Below are 19,834 nucleotides of genomic sequence, written 5' to 3'. Positions count from 1 at the left end.
ATGGATCTCTGGCAGGCACTTATCCAGTCTTAACTCCCTGTCTGTGTAATAGGCATGTTCCCTGCCAAGCCTGCCTGATAGAATGGCAGGAAGCTACAGAGGCCTTGTATGAGAAAGCTCTTTGATAACTGTGTACCAGGGGTTCTCAACTCGGCTAACCACAGGACCCAGATGACTAAATGAGGGTGTCGGGCCAGGCCTCTTGAAACTGCATGTGTGTGTACTGTGTATGGGGGAAAGGTGGGGCGCTGTGGCAAAGGGGGAAGCTACTACTTGGCTCTGCGGTTTATTGTCCTGTGGGTATGTGAATCTGGGGTTACCCAGTCATCTGGATTTTGAGGGGAAGCCAGGGATCTGGATTTGCTTGGTGACATTTTCATATTTTTTAAAAGTTAGCTGGATAAAAACAAAAAACAGAACTGGACTAGAAACTTTGTGGCCCAAGCAACGCACATCTGTGTGCCAGATTTGGCCTGTGGGTTTCTAGCTCACAGCCTGTGTTGTTAGAATGTTCTGTAAACATGGCCTGTTATTGTTGAATGTCTTGGAATTTGTAATGACCTCCCAGGAGCCTTTATGGTGGGTCCCTTCTAGGAATACATCAGTGCTTTATTGGCTGCCATTGCAACTTCTCCCCAACATACACTGGACCTGTGTTGATACATAATCCTGGGACTTTACATTTGTGCTTCATCATTTGGAGAGATTTGGAATCCAGATGTGCAGGGAGGCTGGGGAAAATACATTTCCTTAGAGAAGAGATTTGGGAGATGGGCGTTATGTGTTTTACATCTCTTCCTAGAAGATGAGAGTGTAGATGGCTGCCAACGGTACAGCAGTGCTGCTGGGCAACCAGGAACCACATGATCCCATCGAGCGCCCTTAGAATGGAAACCGTTTTTAGGAATAATTACTTTATTGCTTTTTCTTGATTTTGTTTTACAGAAAAAAGAGTTCGATGTGGACACACTCAGTAAATCAGAGCTGAGGATGCTCCTTAGTGTGATGGAAGGGGAGCTGGAAGCCAGAGACCTCGTCATCGAGGCCCTACGGGTGAGCTGGGCCCTGCTGCCTTGTCAGATCTCCTGCATCGTTTTCTTTCTTCAAGAGGCCAATGGCAAAGATTACTTTCTTAATTTTTTATCAGATAAGTGTGAAATGTATGTCAAGTTAAGTGGGCACCCCTTCTCCACCACACCAAAGCCAGTGGTCACCGAGGGAGCAGAAACTGAACTGCTCAGGACGCCCGCACTTGGCTTTAAGGCCTCCCTTGTCAAAGAAATGCCCATTTTAAAACCATATTTTCTAAAATGAATATACGAATTCTAAATCAGTGATTCTAATATAGCATATTACGATACAAGGATTTTCTAGTGGAATATTTCTCCTACTTCAAAGTTAAAAACTAATCTCAAAATGCCCATTTAAAAAAAGTCATGACTCACAAAATGTTCTGCATATTTTACTATTTAAAATTGCGTTATAGTTTTTTTTAGACTGAATTTAAATGCTTTATTTTTCAAATTAAAAAAAATAACTTTGAGTTGTATGGGTCAGTGCTAGGATCTTTTTATAGAACAAAGGAAATCTTTTTAAAAAGAATAATGCTACCTCTTAGTTTTTAGAGACAGTGCCTGGTGCACAACAGAGTATTGTAAGTTTTGCTCATCTGACATGTCTGCTAATAAAAGAATAACATTCCATTTTGTATTGGTTTCATCTAAGTAAAACATACAGCCTTTTGCAGTTCACAGTTCTCCTGTGATTGCAGGCAGTTGATGACCAAAACATAATTTTATTGTGCTGTTCATTTTAATTAATGAATAAATTAATTTGCTGAGGAGAGCTCAATTCATGAAAATATTAATTTGTTTCCTTCCCTGTCTGTTGCTATAAGCCTTTGTTCCATATCTGGAGAAAGGAAGGGAAGTGTTGATCAGACGTTATGTTGTTTTTGCAAGCGAATCTGTTTTATAAGATACAAATAGCTGATGATTTTAAAACAGTATTGCATTTTTTGCTGTAGGATATAGGATACCCATTTCAACAAAGGAAGTGCCAGCTTTGGATTTTCCTTCATTTCTAAGAAATTATATTTCCTTTGATAGACAATTACCATACAATAAGAAAAAATAGGAAAATATCAGGTAAAGCAATATTCTTCTATATATTCGGAAATGAAGATGATACCGTGAAAGCAAAGTGTTTATCAGGTGATGTAAACTGAGCAACATTTTCTTGCTGATTATTGTTAATAATTTATTAGGATATCTATGAGAAGAAAATATGAAATATGGAAGCTTTCCCAGCTTAATCATGTACTATTTAATCTACGTTAGGCATAAGGAAAAAAAAGGATTACGAATGGCACAAAGCCCTGGAATATACTTTTATATATTTTGAAGGTTATCACAATTGTGGGGACTGTTAATTCAGTTAATGGCTCTTTTTTAGAATTAGTTCCATGGAATTTGAGAATTCCTTTGAGACATTCTGATCGTTTAACTGCCTCATGTCAACAGTCAGTGGCTAAGCTACAAGCCATGGGTTCTTGCAGAAATTTCCTTTGCCACATTTATGGTTATTTCTGTGTCTTGATTAAAAGAGTAAACAGAGGAGAGCTGAAGCACTACTCTCACATTTTTACTTTTCTTCTCTTTGGTTGCAGTTGTTTTGCAAAGAAAAATTAAGAGGTTTCAATTTTGGCCTTTCGAATCTCCTGACTGAAAATGTAAATAGTTGTAGAACAAATGAAATAAGAAAGGAAAGCCTGTTTCTTATATTTCAAATGGTAATTGAACATGGTGGAGAAAGAAGGTGAGGGGATGCATACATTTGTTAATCCTTTCATTTGTTCAAGAGATACTCATTTTTTTTGTGATACTGTAGGCATGTCCAGGGCATTGGAGATGCAGCAGTGAACAAGGGACATGGTTTTTTTCCCTCAAAGATCTTATAGTGTGATGTATTAAAAAAAAATAGACAAAAACATGTGAGTCCAAATTATGTCTTATGGAAGAAAATTAGAGTGCTATGAGAGATCGGGGGGGGGGGGGGTATACTTTAGAGTGGGGAACAGTGAAGGCTTCCTGATGAAGTGATGCCCCTTGAGACTTGCGTAAGGGGCGGGTGTTAGTGATAAACATGGTCTAAAGAGTGTTCGGGAAGAGGGGTCAGCATATGTGAAGACCCTCATATAGGAAGGAGGTTGGCGACCTATAGGAGTGGCAGGAAGTAAGAAGACAAGGGAGAGAATGCCAGAAAGTCAGATGGCAGAGTTAGGTAGAACCAGAATGTGTCGATGGTACCGGCCATGGTTAGGTAGGATTTCAGCCTGCCTTCACCAAGTGGGTAACCACTGAAGTATTTTAGCTTAGGAATGCCAGCAGTTTGATGTGCATTTTCTAAAAGATCACTGTAATAGCACAATTATAATCTATTTTATTTTTGGCATTAAGAATTTTAATTTTTTAAATGTGAATATTTAAAATTACACCATTTTGAAGGGGAAGAAAGTGGCACATGTGGATTGTTGCAGAGCCAGAGTAGAAGTAGAATGTCATCAGGGGCTACCTACTAAATATGAGTATCTCAGATGCTTACACTGATTGCCTTAATAAGATTTGGGAAATACATGCTTCCTCATTACCTTTTGTCACTTGGCCTGAATCAGAAGCAGTGAACAGTGTTTTTCCTTTAAACCATTAAGATTAGTTGATTATGGTTTGAGTTACGGTATCATGCACTTGAGGTAGTATTGGTTAGGTAAGTTCTCCACTTGAAATTTTTAAAAGACAGAATTCTGTCTTCAGTTTTGTTTTCTCTAATTCATCTTAATTCAATTTAGATTTTTAAAGCAAGTAAGTTTACTTTTAAAAGCCCTTTTCTTTCAGAATTTAAGTTTGTAACCTATTTCTGAATACACAGATGCTATCAAATCAAATTCCTTTTTATTTTTTGTCACATGGGATTGGATTAAGTAGCAGAAGATGCCTTGCACAGGGCTAAAAGTGACCTGACATGAGTACAAGATACAGTTCAACATCTGAATTTATTCTACTTAATACATTCATGTTGGCTACTTCAAGTGGACTATTTCAGTGCTTATTTCACCCAGTTTCCCCCGCACAAAAATAATACGGTAGAGCTGACAAGCCCTTCAGCTGCCCTGAACACTTCTGGTGGAATTCTTCTTGGGAAAACAGACTAAAAATGGAGCCCTTACAATGGTGTGTGCAGCCTGGCACTGTACTAGGCACCTTTTCTGTATCAGAGGGGAGTGGTATCTCATCTGGGTTTTAGGCTTTAATGGTTCAAATTTGTGATAGGAAACCCTTAATTTATCCATAAAGTACACCAGACGTGTTTTTTGTTTTTTTTTTAACTTTTTTTTATTGTATGATATACGTGCAAAGTAAAGATAGAAAAAGCAATCGTCTTCAAAGCATTCTTCAACAAGTAGTTACAGGACAGACCCCAGAGTTTGTCATGGGCTACCTTACCATCATCTCAGATTTTTTTTTTCTAGCTGCTCCAGAACATTGGCGGTTAGAAGGAATAAATACCTTTTTAACATCACAATCGATTTTTTTTTCTTTTTGTGAAGAATAACATATAAAAAACAGCAATAAATTTCAAAGCACAGTGCAACAATTAGTTGTAGAACAGATTTCAGAGTTTGGTATGGGTTACAGTTCTACAATTTTAGGTTTTTGCTTCTAGCTGCTCTAAGATACTGGAGACTAAAAGAAATATCAATATAATGATTCAGCAATCATACTCATTTGTTAAACCCTACCTTCTTTGTATAACTCCACCATCACCTTTGATCTTTCTCCCACTCTTTAGGGGTATTTGAGCTATACCCATTCTAACTTTTTCATGTTGAAAGGGGCTGTCTGTAATACGGGGTAGGGAGATGAAACTATCTGATGTTCTGGAGAGGCTGGCCCTTCTAGGTTTCAGGACTAATCTGGTTCCAGGGACCCACCTGGAGGTTGGTTTCTGGAAAGTTAACCTAGTGCATGGAACCTTAGTAGAATCTTACATATTGCCCTAGGTGTTTGTTAGGACTTGCTGGAATCGTTTTGTTTGGGGTTTGGCAAGTTATGACAGGTAGCAATGTCTAACTGAATCTTGCATAAGAGTGACCTCCAAAGTAGCCTCTCCATTCTATTTGAACTCTCAGCTACTGATACCTTATTTGTAGCACTTCTTTTCCCCCTTTTGGTCAGGATGGCATTGCTGGTCCCATGGTGCCAGGGCCAGACTCATCCCTAGGGGTCATCTCCCATACTGCTAGGGACTCTTTCACCCCTGGATGTCATGTCCTCTGTAGGGGGAAGGGCAATGATTTCACTTGCAGAGTTGGGCTTAGACAGACATGGTGGTGTATATTTAAACCTATACAATAATGTTTATGCACAGTAAAGTCTGAGACTGGCCAAGTGAGAGAGAAACGACCATTCAGGTGCTGATGTTTGGGTGTTGAAGACATCATGCCTTTAAGGTAGCCATTAAACCCCAAGTTAAGTGGGGTTGGACAGGATTTAATGCCTGCCTCTCTGCCTTAATGCATAGTCATAGATTTGTTCGTATTGTAAGGATCAAATAAGATTCCATGTGACAGCACCTAGCAAAGGTCTAAGCATGTAGCAAGTGCTTGTAAAAGTGTTTGCTGGATTTGACATCTACATCTTTCTTGATAGAAAGGTTTTCCCATGAATTTTCCCTATTTCCTGCTGCACTTTAAAAGTTGTAGGAAGGGGGTGCAAGGGTAGTTCAGTGATAGAATCCTCACCTGCCATGCAGAAGACTTGGGTTCAATTCCCAACTCATGTATTCCCCCAAACAAACAAACAAGTAAACAAAGAAAGAAAGAAACAAAATTCAACGAATGGTGCTGCAGTAATGGGATAGTCACATGGAAATAGAACGAAATATGACCCTGGGTATATAGCATACCAAAAAGAGTTGTAGGAAGGATTTTGGTCACCTGCTTCCTGACTTCTAAAGGTGGCATTTCCCTTTATTCTGCAGAGTACAGCACGAGTCAGTAGAGGTCAGATGGGAACTGAGGCTACTCTATTAATTCATCCTTACAGCAAGTGTAAGGCAACCAAGAAAATGAAATCAGAAGGACCTTATGGCTGAGCATACCAGAGGCTGGAAAGAAATGGGATGTTTCACTCCCTTGGGCTCTCGTGGCCCCTGTGGCCCTTGTGAAGGATCCTGAGTAGTCAGTCATTGGTGGCTGTTCCCCTATCGCAGATAAAGTCATAGACAAGTGGGAATGAGGGTGAGTGCCTGGGAGGGAGAGAAGTGACTTTGGAAGGAACTTTCCAGCCAACATTTTCTAAAGCAAAGCATTTCCTCCCTCCTCAGCAGGACTTACGAATTTTTGAAGGTTGGGGCAAGTATAATATGTATTATTACTTTTTTAAAAAGTAAATTTTCATGCATGAAGAAATGGTGTGATCAAAATAATTAATAGGTCTTAATTTTTTAACACCTGTCTTCCATTTTACCAGCCTGTTCCTTGTGTTACTTTTTCATACTTAGCCTAGTCTCTATTATGTTAAGTCTTTCAGTTTTGGTGGCATCAGTTTCAACTTTGCACACATAAAACTATTTACAACCACTTCTATTCACAACCATCTAAAAGTGAAAATGGAGAGAGGTACATCTGTCCTTTTAAACTAAAACAGTGTCTTTTCTACCACCTCCTCCCTCTGCCCCATGCTGGTGGGTTAAGGCAGGAAGCAAACCAAAATTGAGAAGAGGGCAATTCCATTTAGCTCATATTTCAACTGAATGCTGAGTTGTATGTCACTATCTCCAATAGGCTAGGGATTGAGCAGGTGCCAGAGATGGAAGATGGAATAGGTTAACAAGGGTCTTTATTATGTGCTGGGCACTTCACATACATCATCTCATGTCATCCCCCTGAAATCCCTTGAGATCAGTGATAGTACCCCACTTCAGGAATGGAGCAATTGAGCTTCAGAGAATAAGCTATTTTTGGTCTGACTCACAATCATGGTTTTACCATGCCTCTGCTTCAAAGGCAGCGCTAACGAAACTGAGCATTTTCCTAGAGCTGGAGGTTGTCATTCTTGGGTTCTTTATTTTACTTCAACTGCTGTGAATTCCCAGAACATTTCCCTCACACCTGTAATCAATTGTAGATATTGAAACACTTTTCTGAAGCTGCACAGAAATTGTTTGTTAAATAGTCTTCTATGTTCAATTATTCATTTGCTGCTTCCTTCCAATTGACGGCAGGTAATTATAAACAGAAGTAGATGTTTCAAAACCCCCAAGATCATACTGAATAGCAATTATGCTAATGTAGAAAAGTGTCATTGATTTTTAATTTTTCTTCTCACCAATTACCTTGCCAAAAGTTCCATACTTTTCTGTAATTAGAATATGGTTCTGTCATCTTCTGAATGAGAATGTGCTCGTGGATATGTGAGTGCTCCGTGACCCAGATTGGCTCTAAGGTAATAGTGGAAATTTCTGAAGTAGACAAGGATGCAGTAGCTAATGCTATTTCTTCCCATGTTTCAGTTATTAAATCTGTCTCTTGTATTTACTTATCATGCTTTGATTTTTCTATTCAATCAACCTGTTTTTCTGTTTTCTTTTGTATCTGAAAAAAATTGGTGGTGTTAGTAAATTGAGTTATTAAATGTGAATATAATTTTGTTCCCATGAAAGGCTCTGGTGTGTAGAGACTTGGATCTGAGAGCTAGCTGTTTTACTGATGTCCTTGATATTATATAATCCTTTGATTTTTTTTTCCCATCAATAGTGGTGATTGAATTTGTGAGTGTGGATTTTGTAGCCAATGTAGCTATAGAGTCACTACCAAGGAATAGTTTAACATTTTGAGTCATCATTATGTTTAAATGTAGATGTGTCCATGATCTCATAAAAGAAAGTTCAGGTGTCCTTTCACAAATGCTAAGTCAACAGAATCTAAGATTTTGAGATTGAGAAGATAATTTTAAATAAGCCCCTAAATAATCCCTAAAAATGAATTTGGAGAGAGATGACAGTGATTTCCAGGTGATGAGACTATTTCTAAGAGTAACCATGGATAAATCTGTCATAGACTTTCTCAAAAGTGCATTGGGCTTTCTTCTGGAGTATCTTGACAAAATAATCGGAAATCACTGGTGGTAAGGATACTTGGCTTAGTTCTTGGCTGTGCCCGGTCTGTGCATTTTTATGACTGGGGGATGGTAATAAGTAGTAAGCTTGGTTTAGGGGGATGGTAGGTAGGACAATCCATAAAGAGCTTTAGAAGCCCATTGAGAGCTTAAATTTCAAACAGCTGACAGTTGGGTTTCATGGGACACTCTGAGATTGAAAAGGGATATGATAGAAACAGTATTTAAGGGAGATTATGTTAACCACTGCTGAAAGTAGATGGACAGAAAAAGGGAGGGAAAGAACCGAAAGAAGCAGTTACAGTTGACATAATTGAATGTGAATTCAGTGTGATGGCTCTAAATGTAGATGATATGTTGTTTGTGATGTGGGGAAAGGGGTATTATCTGGACACTAATAGATGGAGAAGATGAATAGATGAATAAAAATAACTCCTCCAGCCTAAGATTGCATTATTTTCTAAGTTCTGCCAGCAACCAGCTATTTCCAAAGTAATTACGGTGTCAGGGTAGAGAATTTTTTTAAAGGACATTGTATTTATGCCCTAGTAATTCAGGTCTCAGTTCCAGTTCTCCCAGTTGTCTTTTTGGTGCGAGTCGTTCTGCATTCATCCAACAAATATTTACTGAGTGTGTATTATTCTGTTGAGTATTTTGCTGGACACTGGCAAGAGAGTATAAAGTAGGCAGGCATAGAACTTATTGGCTAGAAAATGGGACTACTAATAATTAACAAACTCCATTTGTGAAAAGTTTAACAAAGGGAAAGTACTGGGCAGTAAGATTATGTACCATAACCAATATTTTTCTAAGACCCACTGTGGCGGGCAGTATAAAATTAGGATCAACTTACAAATACGTATAGACATTTTAAATATATTTAATAAGGGAAAATAACCTGTTTCTCTGGGTTGTTCTCCATCTGGTTATTTTTTTCTAGTGTGTATGGGTTTTCCCAAAAATTGTTTCCTTTTATGCATCCAACTGCTATGTCCTGTCTCCTTTTGCTCTTTCCTTGGGTTCAGATGTTGACCTCATGGATTTATTTCTTCTCAAAATGAATTGTCAGTCTACCCTATTAGTCATTCATTGAGTTACTTGAGATTACAAAGCAGTACTATTGTTTTCCTTCAGTGGCTTTATGTAGTTTTTTTTTTTTTTTTTTTTGCAGGGACAGGCACTGGGAACCAAATCCGGGTCTCCAGCATGTCAGGTGACAAGTCTGCCTGCTGAGCCACTGTGGCCCGCCCTATAGAGTTTTTTTTTTTTAATGTATATTTACATATACATTCATATTTATTGAAGCCTCAATACCTTGAGGTTCTGGCCAAACTCTAGTGGAGGATAGATGTGAGGACTAAAATTGTGTTTCCCTTTCCTTAAAGTGAATTATTTCCCAGGAAGTTTTGTACCTACTCACAAAAAAGAGATCCTCTGGGAGGCCTTTCCTTCTAGAAAGTTTTGTAATAACCACTTTTTAGGGCCCTGATCTGTAAACCCCATCTGAGAGAAAAGATGCAAAGGTAAAACCAGGTTCCTGCTCTCTTATATATTGCTTGTTACAAACCACCCCAAGACTTAGAGGTTTTAAACAACAGCAACAATTTATTTTGTTAAGGATGTGAAGTTTTGGCTCAGCTTGGCAGAAACAGCTCACCTCTGCTCCATGTGGCAATGGAAATAGGGAGGGTGAGGGAGGTTTGCTTTCAAAATGGCTCCCTCATGTGCTGGCTAGCTGCCAGGAGCTCAGCTAGGACTGTGGGTGATGGGCTTAGGTTCCAGTCTATGGACTTACTTATCACAGGTGGCCGGGATGCAACAGTGAGCATTCTGAGAGACAGGAAGTAGAATCTGCCAGTTCTTTAAGATCTGGGCTCGGAAACTGATACAACATCACTTCCACTGTATTCTGTTTAATCATGGAGCTCAGACACAAGAGGAAGAGACATAGACCATAGACCTGTTCATATGGGAGGAGTAGCAAAGAGTTTTGGTTAATGACAACTACTAATTATAATGCAAGTTAGGCTTGTGCAATTATTGTAGTAAAGTGCTGATGAAAGCGATTAGTTTTAGTGAAGATGAATTATGGAAGGCTTCTGGGAAGAGGCAGTTCAGGTGTTTTTTGAAGCATGAGTGTAGTAATGAATGGAAAAAATGAGAAATGAATTTTGAGTCGCAAGGAGGCATGAGTGCAGGAAGGATCAGAAATGTGGGTGCTTCTCTGGGCACAGTGAAGAGATAAATGGGACAGGAGCACCAGTGTTTGGGCTGATGGTACTGGAGATATGGTAGGCTCTCTCAAAAAAAACTGTGTGCTTAATATGTTAGGGCAGAGTTCCTGAAGATTTTTGAAAATGACATGATCTGAGGCATTGATTCTCAGTGTGCTTTCCAGACAGCAGCAGCAGCAACCCCTGGGAACTTGTTAGAAGTACATATTCTTCAGCCCCAGCCCAGCCCAGCCCAGCCCAGCCCAGCCCAGCCCAGCCCAGCCCAGCCCAGCCCAACTCCAGTTCTGCAGGTGTAGTTCAGCATCCTGTGTTTTCTCAAACCTCCCATGTGATTCTGATGCATCCTCAAGTTTGAGAACCACTCTTAGGAGGGATATTCATTCACTGTAAGACAAGTGTTATTATGAAATACAACATCAGGGTACAGCATGAAATTCTTGGGGCTGATTAGGTGTCAGGACTGGAAAGGCTTTTCTGTTCGTTAAGCAGAACTGCCAACAAATTGGTGGCTAATGCTCGTTCTGGCAATAAGGAGATTTTGATAAAAGAGAGGGAACAAAAGACAGCCAAATGGCTATTCTCAGATCCACTTCTCCAAAAACCCTTAAGTGTTTTTAAGCAACTTAGCCCAGACATGTTCTCTAAGAAGCCTGTGGAAATAGTGCTAAAGGAGCTTTTTGAATTGTTGGCTTAATAGTTCAACATGAATTATTAAGACAATGAGAACTGTGTGCAATAAACTGATATTCTATTACAGTTGATATAATCTTTTTTTTAAAAATTGACTTACTTATACTGCATATTGTTCCACAGAGGATTTGAAGTGGCTTACAAGAAAAAAGGCAGCAAAATGAAAAAAAAAAAAATTCAAGGAACTAGAACAGTGATTTACAAACATTTTAGTTGTGGTACCTTGTCTTTTAATGAAATCTTACTTGAGGCTCAGTACATAAAACAAAAGTTGAGCCACAGGTTCTGTGCAAAGGTTGGGGCTCTGTGCTTCCTGGTAGGGAAAATAAAACAGGAATAGGGCAAATTACATGCTTTGTGTTATCCATAAAGGGGAAAAAAAAAAAACAACCAGCAGTGGTTTTCTGCAGGGTAGGCAAACTCCTGATACTGAGGTGTAAAATTTCATTTGTGCCTCTTCAAATCAAGGATGTTGGGAAAAATAGCAAGCCTTATTTTTAACAATAGCCTCAAAAAATGCAAAAGCTGGGGGTAAATGGGTGCCGTTACACACGTGTGTAAAACATAAACACACGATGGTGTATAAAACATCAACATAAGGGAGAGGCAGGATCTTAGGCGAATAGCTGGAGCAGAAGTGGGAGGGTGCAGGGTGGGGAGTGGGCAAGACATTGTTAAATGCACAGCTTTCTGATGGTCTGCTGAGAGCTAGTAGATCAGCTAAATAAACATGTGGGCTGTGTGACCTGCAAACCCTTTGACACTGATATCTCATTTGCTAAAGTTCCTTGTTTAATCCGTCTATGTACATGTTTTTCACACAGAATGAGAATATCATTTATATTCAAATATGGTTAGTCAATGAAGTTATCTTTGAAAATCTGAACCTGGGTCAAACTGAACATAAATGTATCAATGTTTCCGAGAGAAAATGAGAGTTAATGTTAAATAACTTTTGACTTGTAACACTTATTTTTGAGAATGCATATGACTGCCTGTAACACAAATGCTTATGTTACAAATTGATGAATATACTTTATAGGATAAGTACTGTTAGTTGACATTTATGATACATTTTCCTTTAGCACTGTAATAATTTTGCTAAGTCATTCCCCTAATGAATTTATTTCAATTTGAAAATTCATTAGTTTGAAGGTTTATCAGTTTCCATATACTCGTTTATGGACTATAAACTCCTTTTATTGTTTCATATCTTTGCTGATTTTAAGGCCAGTTTGTGCTACAATTCTTCTGAAATATCTCAAATGATTTAGAATTTAACAGCATGATAACCTAGAATTTTGTCATTCAGCTCTTTCGTCTGGCCAGTGAATGGTATATTTACTTCTGGGGACTTGGCTACCTTTCCCTTGCATGGAATGAGTTACTATCCATGGGTCATGAGAGCACAGGCTCAGGTACAACAGAAACTTTAAGCAAATGACGCATTATTACTTAAACAGTGCAAAAGGTCCAAAAGAAGAGACGAGAACCCATTGTGACCAGTATCCCAGGGAGACCAAACTGCCCTGGTCAGGGTTGGTGAATGGAAGTTCCCCACTTGCCCCCTTTGCATCAAAGGGGAGAGACAGATCTATGCTTTATCCACCCCATTGTGAGGGGACCCTGCCATTGAGAATTCCTATCCTAGTAAGCATCACTGGCTACTTATTAGGGTTTAAAGTCTGGTCAGGGCTTTTCATTAAACCTAGCACCAGCCCCAGGCAATGGAAGGGAAGTCTGAAATATCTTCACACAATAGGAGAGGAGGCAGGGGTAGGTGAGGGCTGAGAGCTGGCTGTTGGGTGTGTTAATAGACAAAGGCTGTGGGTTCTTTTGCTCAACACGCTCAACAACCAATTCCTGAGACACTGGGGTTTTGATGAAAGAGTTTATTACTAGGTGCGTAGTAGAACTACGGTTGTTCTGTTGGCCTATTGGCTTCAAATCTGTCTGCCAGAACTGCAGTAATTTTGATAGTTTTATTAGAGAAAAAGGTGGGCAGGGTTTAGGATGAGCACAGTGGCTCCAGATGATGTAATCAGAGGTGATCTAATTATTGAGCAGGCACAGATGGTTACATGCTTAGTCACAGAATATATGTAAGACAGGGGTGGAATGAGGAACAGGTGACTTGTAGGTTACGGTCTAAGTACTGCTCATGACAGGGGGGTCCACTTTGATTAAATCCACTCTCAGTTATCAAGATGAGTTTGGGCTTGGGGTGGGTTAGTTCTGGGCTGACCCAAGATCCTTGATAAATGTTAGGGGCTGTCTTTAGTGTTGATTACAAGACTCTAAAGTTGAAAAAATTGATAAATGGGTATAAATGAAGGTTAGTCACAGGTGCAGAAGATAAGGGCTATACAATCATTGTCAGAGATCAAGGCAGCTGCATTACAGTTTAGCGATTTCAGGAATTTCCTTCTATCTATTTCAGTATACCAGAAATTTGTATATACCAGTATATACAGATTTGATTTAGTACTCAAAATCATCCCTTAAATCCTGATTTCTCAGTTACAGGTGTGTCCCTGATTTCTCCAGCAGTCCACCCCCTGGCCTCTGGACCAGGCCTAGCCTACTTCTCTGCATTAGCTTCTGCAACTTAAGCCCATCTCCCGCCTTGACATGAAGGTGAGGATGGGTCTGCCCACATCTCTCAAAGTTGACGCAACACTAGTGGCTGCAGCCTATTTCAGGAGGGCTCTACTTAATGCATTCCATTGCTCCATGCGGGGTAGTCAGGCCCATCTGAAGTAAGGGTTGCATCCATGCCTGCTTGAGAGCCAGCTGAAGAAGTTCTGTATAGAATCTGTACACTTTGCAGCCAGCAGGCTTGCCATTAGATTTTCATCACTTTCCTGTTCCACCTCCACTGAGGTGTTAACCCATGCATGGCAGGAGACGTTAGCAATAGCACATACACTTCCTTGCTGGGCTAGGAGAAAGTCTAAGGCCATGTGACTATTAGATGCTACTTTGGCTAGAGAGTCCAGTGATTTTGCCTGAGCCTGAAGGGCTTATACTGTGCACACAGTGATGCCAGCCAGGTGCTAACAGATTGTTATATCAAGAGTTATTGCATTTCAGTAGGTTGTCCAGGGATGTGGAGAAGAAGAGTGCACAGGCAGGGGCTGTGCCATTATCTTTGTCTTAGTGTGTAAATGAAGAACTTCTTGGTGTTAGTTCAAACTTGAGGCAGGGAAGATCAGCTCCTTGAGTGTCAGTTGGATTTGGTAAAGAGAAAGGAAGGATTGAAGGATCATGTAGAACTCCAGCAGTCAGTCAGGCTCCCTGCCAATGTGATAGCCTGGGTCAGCTGCAAGAAGTTGTTTTCCTTCCAGGTTGCTGCTGAGTCAAATGTCCAGAAAACGAGAGGGGAGCAGTAACTGGTCCTGACAGGGTGATTGCGCAATCACTTCCTCTGTTCTTGGCCTCCTTGTTATTACTTATCTTTTCGCTCTGATGCCACCCAATCCGTCTGCTCCTTGCTCTGAGCTATAAATTTACCCACTGCCCATTAATCTGAGAGCCTTACCCATATCTTCTGGCCCATTTCCAACCCTTCATCGTAGATGAAAGTTGTCAGGACACCTCAGAGATCTCCCACGGCCATTTCCAAAGGGTCTAGTGGACCGGCCAGTGGTGGGCATTGCCCATAACCTCCAGTATGTGTGTGTCAGGCCCCATGGATCATACCCATTGGATTGTGTTAAGCACTTCTAGACCTGCTTCTGTCATCTCACCCCCTGCCTGGCATCCCTAACCACCCACCATCCTGGGAATCATGAGGTAAAAAAGTGGAAAATCCCCTGACAGTGGCTGAAAAGGAAAGTCCCAAGTGGTATGTTGTTGGATCCCTGTTTCGGTAGTCCTCATCTTGACAGGTGTAAGGTAGCAAAGCCTGAGTTTTTCCCCATGCTGTCCCCTCCCTGGGCTAGGAAGTGAGATAAAGCCTGTATTCCCTTCTGGGGGAATGCTGGTTCAGCTTCCATATGGCCCGACTGAAACATACAGTCCATCCAGTATGAGAGTTGTTAGGGTGTAGATGCCAAAGCTCCTTTTTCAGGCAGCCATTTAAGTTCTCCACAATGCCGGCTGCCTGTGGGTGGGGGGTGATGTGGAAGGTCCACCTAGTTTTATGACTCTGAGCTCATCGTGGAGTGGGTTGTGCGGTCAAGTGGGATCTTTGGTCAGAGGAGATGCCATCTGGGTACCTGAAGGGTGATAAGGTATCCCGTGTACTGTGTCTATATGCTAACTGGTAAGGCAAGGCCATGGCCTGTAACAAGGCTAAGGTCATACTTGGGGTGGCAGGAGAGGACTGATGTAGTTGATTTGCCATGAGCAGCAGGCATAGCCCCTCTGGGAATAGTTCCTAAATGTTCTTTTCAGGCTCTGGCTTGTAGTTGACATCTTACACTGGTAAATGGCAGGTCTGGACTCTTTTAATGAAAAAAGTTTTCCATGCTGCTGGGCCCATAATTACATGATGTTGGAATTTCCGTGGCCAGTTCGATGGTGAATCCAGCCAGCCATGAAAGCAGCCATGGAAAATTGAGCTGTTTCACAGATGTCACTGAGGGTAAGTTCATTGTCCTTATCCTCTGCCCCTCTCCCAGGAGGATCTCTAGCCTCATCAGGTGTGAAAAGCAGTTTGATGCATCCTTTATTGGCTTGGTCATTCCAATAATGTTCTTTGAGATATGGGCCCTTGCCATGTGCATCAACACGGCTGATATAAATGGTTCTTTTTCATGCCACCGATTGTTTACAAAGTTTCCTTCCCCAAACTAAGAAACCTTTAATTCTCCAATCTCATTCCCTCCATGAATCTGACCAGGCTGCTAAACTATTGGTGACAGCCCTTGGGTCAGTAAACAGGTACATGGAGGTGCTTGGGTCCAAGTTCCAGGGCTAGGAGGGCCACTTGCAGTTCAGTCCACTGGACACTTTTTCCAGTGCTAGAGAGGCAGTACGTAGTCTGTCTGAGGCAAGGGAAATAGCAGCTATTACCTAATGGCTACCAAATGGCTCTACCTTGGCTGGTCCATCAATGAACAAGCATGGACCTGAATATACCACTTCCATTTGAAGATGATCTCTTGTCTTACATTGCCTGGATGAGTGCTCTGATTACCCAGGACCCAGGGTGTGATGAGGATTTCTGGCTTCGGGACGACCTGGAATGCTCAGTGATTGTCTCTTTTAACTGAGGCCTAATAGCATGCTAGAAGTTGCCTTTCAAAGGGCAAGTAGGACACAGTTGTCTCTGGGAACTTCTTAGACCCCAAACCCAGGGATCTGTGAATTCCTGTTGCTCTCTTTCTGCCAAAAAGACCAGTTGTCACGGATCTGGGTGGCAGAAACCTGTAAGTAAAATGGAGATCCAGTATCCAAAGGTCCTAGAGACAGGGTGGCTGAAATGACCATTTTACCTTTCTGCAGCTGCTTTTCCTCTTTCCCTGCTTTTTGTGTTGCCTGCTTTAGGGGTGCCAGGAGGATACCAAGATGAGGAATATACTGGCACCAGTATGCAAGTAGCCTAGTCAACCACTGGGCCTCCTTTCTGGAGGTGGGTAATTGTTAGGGATGTTAATTTGTCCCTTGTCAGATCAGTGATCTGGTGCTGGGTTCTGGCTCATATACCACTTAGAAGGTCACCTGCTGGGCTGTCCATTGTATATTGTCAGAATTTATGGCACAGCTGGACTGTTGAAGGCCACTTAGCAGTACATCTAATCCCTGGGCAGTTTGTCCTGGCTCTTGCCCACCAACATGATGTCATCAATTTAATGGAAGACTTGGAATCCTTTAGGCATGGGTAGCTTACTCAAATCCTGTCCCACCCATTGATGGCCGATAGTGGGGGAGTTAACCTCTGTGGCAGTACAATGAAGATATGCTTCAAGCTTTGCAACTGAGAAGCAAATTGATCCTGGTCCTCCTCCCCAGAGTAGGGTAACGATAAAGGCATTTGCCAGGTCAGTGACCCATATCGAAGAAGGCAGGTAAAGGCCGTAATGGCTTCCATGAGAGTCACAAAATCTGGGACCATGGGTGCCAAAGAAGGTATTTATGTATTCAAGTGCCGATAGGCCACAGTAGTCATCGTACTCCACTCGCCTTTTTCACTGGCAGCACTGGGCTATTATAGGCAGAGATAATGGAGCAGAGGACATCCATAGAAGAGTCCAGGAAAGCACAAAAGTTCCAAAAGAGCAGGGGGAGCCATCTCACTGTGGCCAAACTCCAACTGCTCGTGTCCCAGTCAGTGGATAGCAGCTCTGCATGTGCCGCTGCACACACAGGAGAAACATGTCTGCGTTGCTTGTCCATCCCAGGGGAAGGGGACCCTGATGCTGTAAATTCCTGCCCTGATAGGCATCTGGGGCCTTTTGTTCCTGGTTTCCAGGTTTAGAGTTTGGCAGGGCCTTTTAGACCCAACACCTTCCCTGGGTTGTGGAATGGAAATTGTCTGAAACTTCTTTGCTCAATAGAAGAGAAAGGGTTGTGGAGTTGTCAGAAGCTGAGAGCTGGCCATTGAGAGCATGTCCGTGACTTCCCCAGCACCACCATGTCTCTAAATGGATAGTTTGTTTTTAAATGGTAACTATCCAAGTATAATATCTCACAAACATTTACTACCATTTTTCCTTCTTAACATGTTAAACTACCCCTTTTGAAATGAGGCCATTTATAATTATAGGATGACATTAAATTGTTAACCCTAAATTACATAAATACCTGCTTAAGAAGCAAAGGTCACCATGTTCAGAAAGCTAGCCTTTAAAATCTTTATACATTTACCTAAGGAGTAAGTTAATGGCAGCTCTTTCCATTTTATTTGTAAAAATAACTTTATGAGAATCAGAAGTTCGTGATATCAGCTTTGTAACATATAAGAGTTTTCTCTGTAGACTATCACATGTTTGCATTGATATATGTCTTCTTAACTGTGTAGATAGAATTATGTGATAAAGTCACATTTCATTGAAAAAATTGTTTTGAAATTTTGCACATGATCTATGGGAGTGAGCCATGTGGGATTAGTCTTTCTCCATGGCCCTATGTTCCCCATAAAGAAATGAGTTTTAATCCTTCATGTACAGGAAAAACCTTGTTTTTCTTGATGGAAATACCTATCGTTCGGTTGTTAGGTTACAGTGCTTCTACCACCATAACACAGTTGTCATCATCTCGGGAGTCAGGCATCCTAGAGGGACCTGCATTGTCCATGGAGCCTCTGCTTGCCCAGGGAGCGGCAGAGCAATACATAGGATGGAGCATGAGGAATCATCAAGGGTGCCCTTAATGGGATCTGTACCACAGCTCCCTGCTCTGCCGTGCTGCACTTCTGCTACCCGTGTCTCCCTCACATTCCTTTACACGTGTACTAGCGCTGGGAGGACAGCGTGTCCCCAGCAGCACCTCGTGATCCAGCATCTCTCCAGTGTCTCTTCCCCTCTCCCCATCCTGTTGTGTTAGTTGAGTGTATATTTCTGTGGAGGCTGGAGTACATTGTGGCTTCCCACCCACCTCCAGGATATAGAGAGTGAGTAGGTTAGTAACATAAAGTTCTTGTGAAACTGGTCCAGGCCAGGTGTCTCTTTCCCACCATGCTCTCCACCTGAGCCAGTGGAATTGTTTTATCTTTTGTCTCTGGGCTTCAGTTTTTTTTCTCTGCTAGTAGCGTCCCTGCTGTTTGCTGTCCTGGTTGTGGTTTCTAATGGCAACTGCTTGTGGTTGCCACTCTTCTGCTTCGTTTCTTTTATTCTTTGGCTTCTGTTCTCTTCTGTACCCTGTCATTTTTCAGCCATCTTAGAAGAAAAAATATTTTATCTGACCACACCAGTTAGCGTCCCTAACTCTGCATGTGGCATATAATCGTTATGTTCATCAGGGTGTTTTTTTTCCCCTTATGCATGCAATTTTTGGTGGTGGGGAGTGATTTGATCAAAAGGCCTTGGCTCTGTTATCTGAGACCTACTTTATCATTGGAGAGGGATGGGGCAGAATGTTTCTGGGTCCTGAAGTTTCTCCCACATTGACATTTGATGTTTGGGGTTGCTGTTCTCTCATGAACTTTCTCTCTAGCAAAACTGATAGAATGCTGCAACGTTCCGGAGAACTTAACGAAAGAGTGGGGTGAAAGGAAGATAAAGACAGATAGTAGCTAAGTCTAAGTCAGGGTTGTCAAGGTGTGGCCCAGTTTCCAGAATCCCGGGACTATTAGGAGTAGTTCATGGGTTCAAAACAATTTTCTTAATCATAGTTATACATTATTTACTATTTTTACTCTTATTCTGTCCTGAGTATAAATTGGAGCTTTCCAGAGGCTATATGATGTATGATTTTGCAACAGATTGAATGAAGAAACAGATAGGAGAATCTGGCTGTTTTCTATTACGCTAAATATTAAATAAATGTGTAGAAATATAAAGCCATGCCATTCTTCTCACATAACTTTTTTTGGTTTGGAAAATATGGTGATTTTTTTCTGTAAAAAATTTTGTTTAGGTTAATGTGTAAAGGGTTTATTATGGTTTTAAAATAAAATAATTTACAGTTTCTCAGTTTTAGTTTCTAATAAAGTATATAGCAATAATTATACCATAACTCACATAAATGCTTTTTAGCGTCCTTTTTTGGGTCTGGATAATTTGGCTCTTGAAGTTTAGTTTGCTCATACTCAACTGTGTCCATTACCTAGCCCCCAGCCTTCCTTCA

At 41.1% G+C, this 19,834-nt stretch overlaps 1 protein-coding gene across 2 annotated transcripts in view; it reads left to right on the top strand.

Moving 5' to 3' along the window:
- The window catches only part of CTTNBP2 (cortactin binding protein 2), a 156,884-nt gene that overhangs the window by 11,076 nt on the left and 125,974 nt on the right, over positions 1–19,834 (top strand). Inside the window, exons 2-3 of one of the 2 annotated variants that reach the window (XM_077116772.1) lie at positions 946–1,053; positions 9,349–9,390. In XM_077116772.1, the coding sequence (XP_076972887.1) occupies positions 946–1,053; positions 9,349–9,390 (150 nt within the window). The remainder of the gene's footprint in view (positions 1–945; positions 1,054–9,348; positions 9,391–19,834) is intronic. The other variant, XM_077116845.1, reaches the window with a different exon arrangement.

The sequence above is a fragment of the Tamandua tetradactyla genome, chromosome 1 (assembly GCF_023851605.1).
Source record: "Tamandua tetradactyla isolate mTamTet1 chromosome 1, mTamTet1.pri, whole genome shotgun sequence".
Classification (NCBI taxonomy): Eukaryota; Metazoa; Chordata; class Mammalia; order Pilosa; family Myrmecophagidae; genus Tamandua; species Tamandua tetradactyla.
The sequence above is the reverse complement of the archived record's forward strand: the minus strand, read 5'-3'. Positions and strand labels throughout refer to the sequence as shown.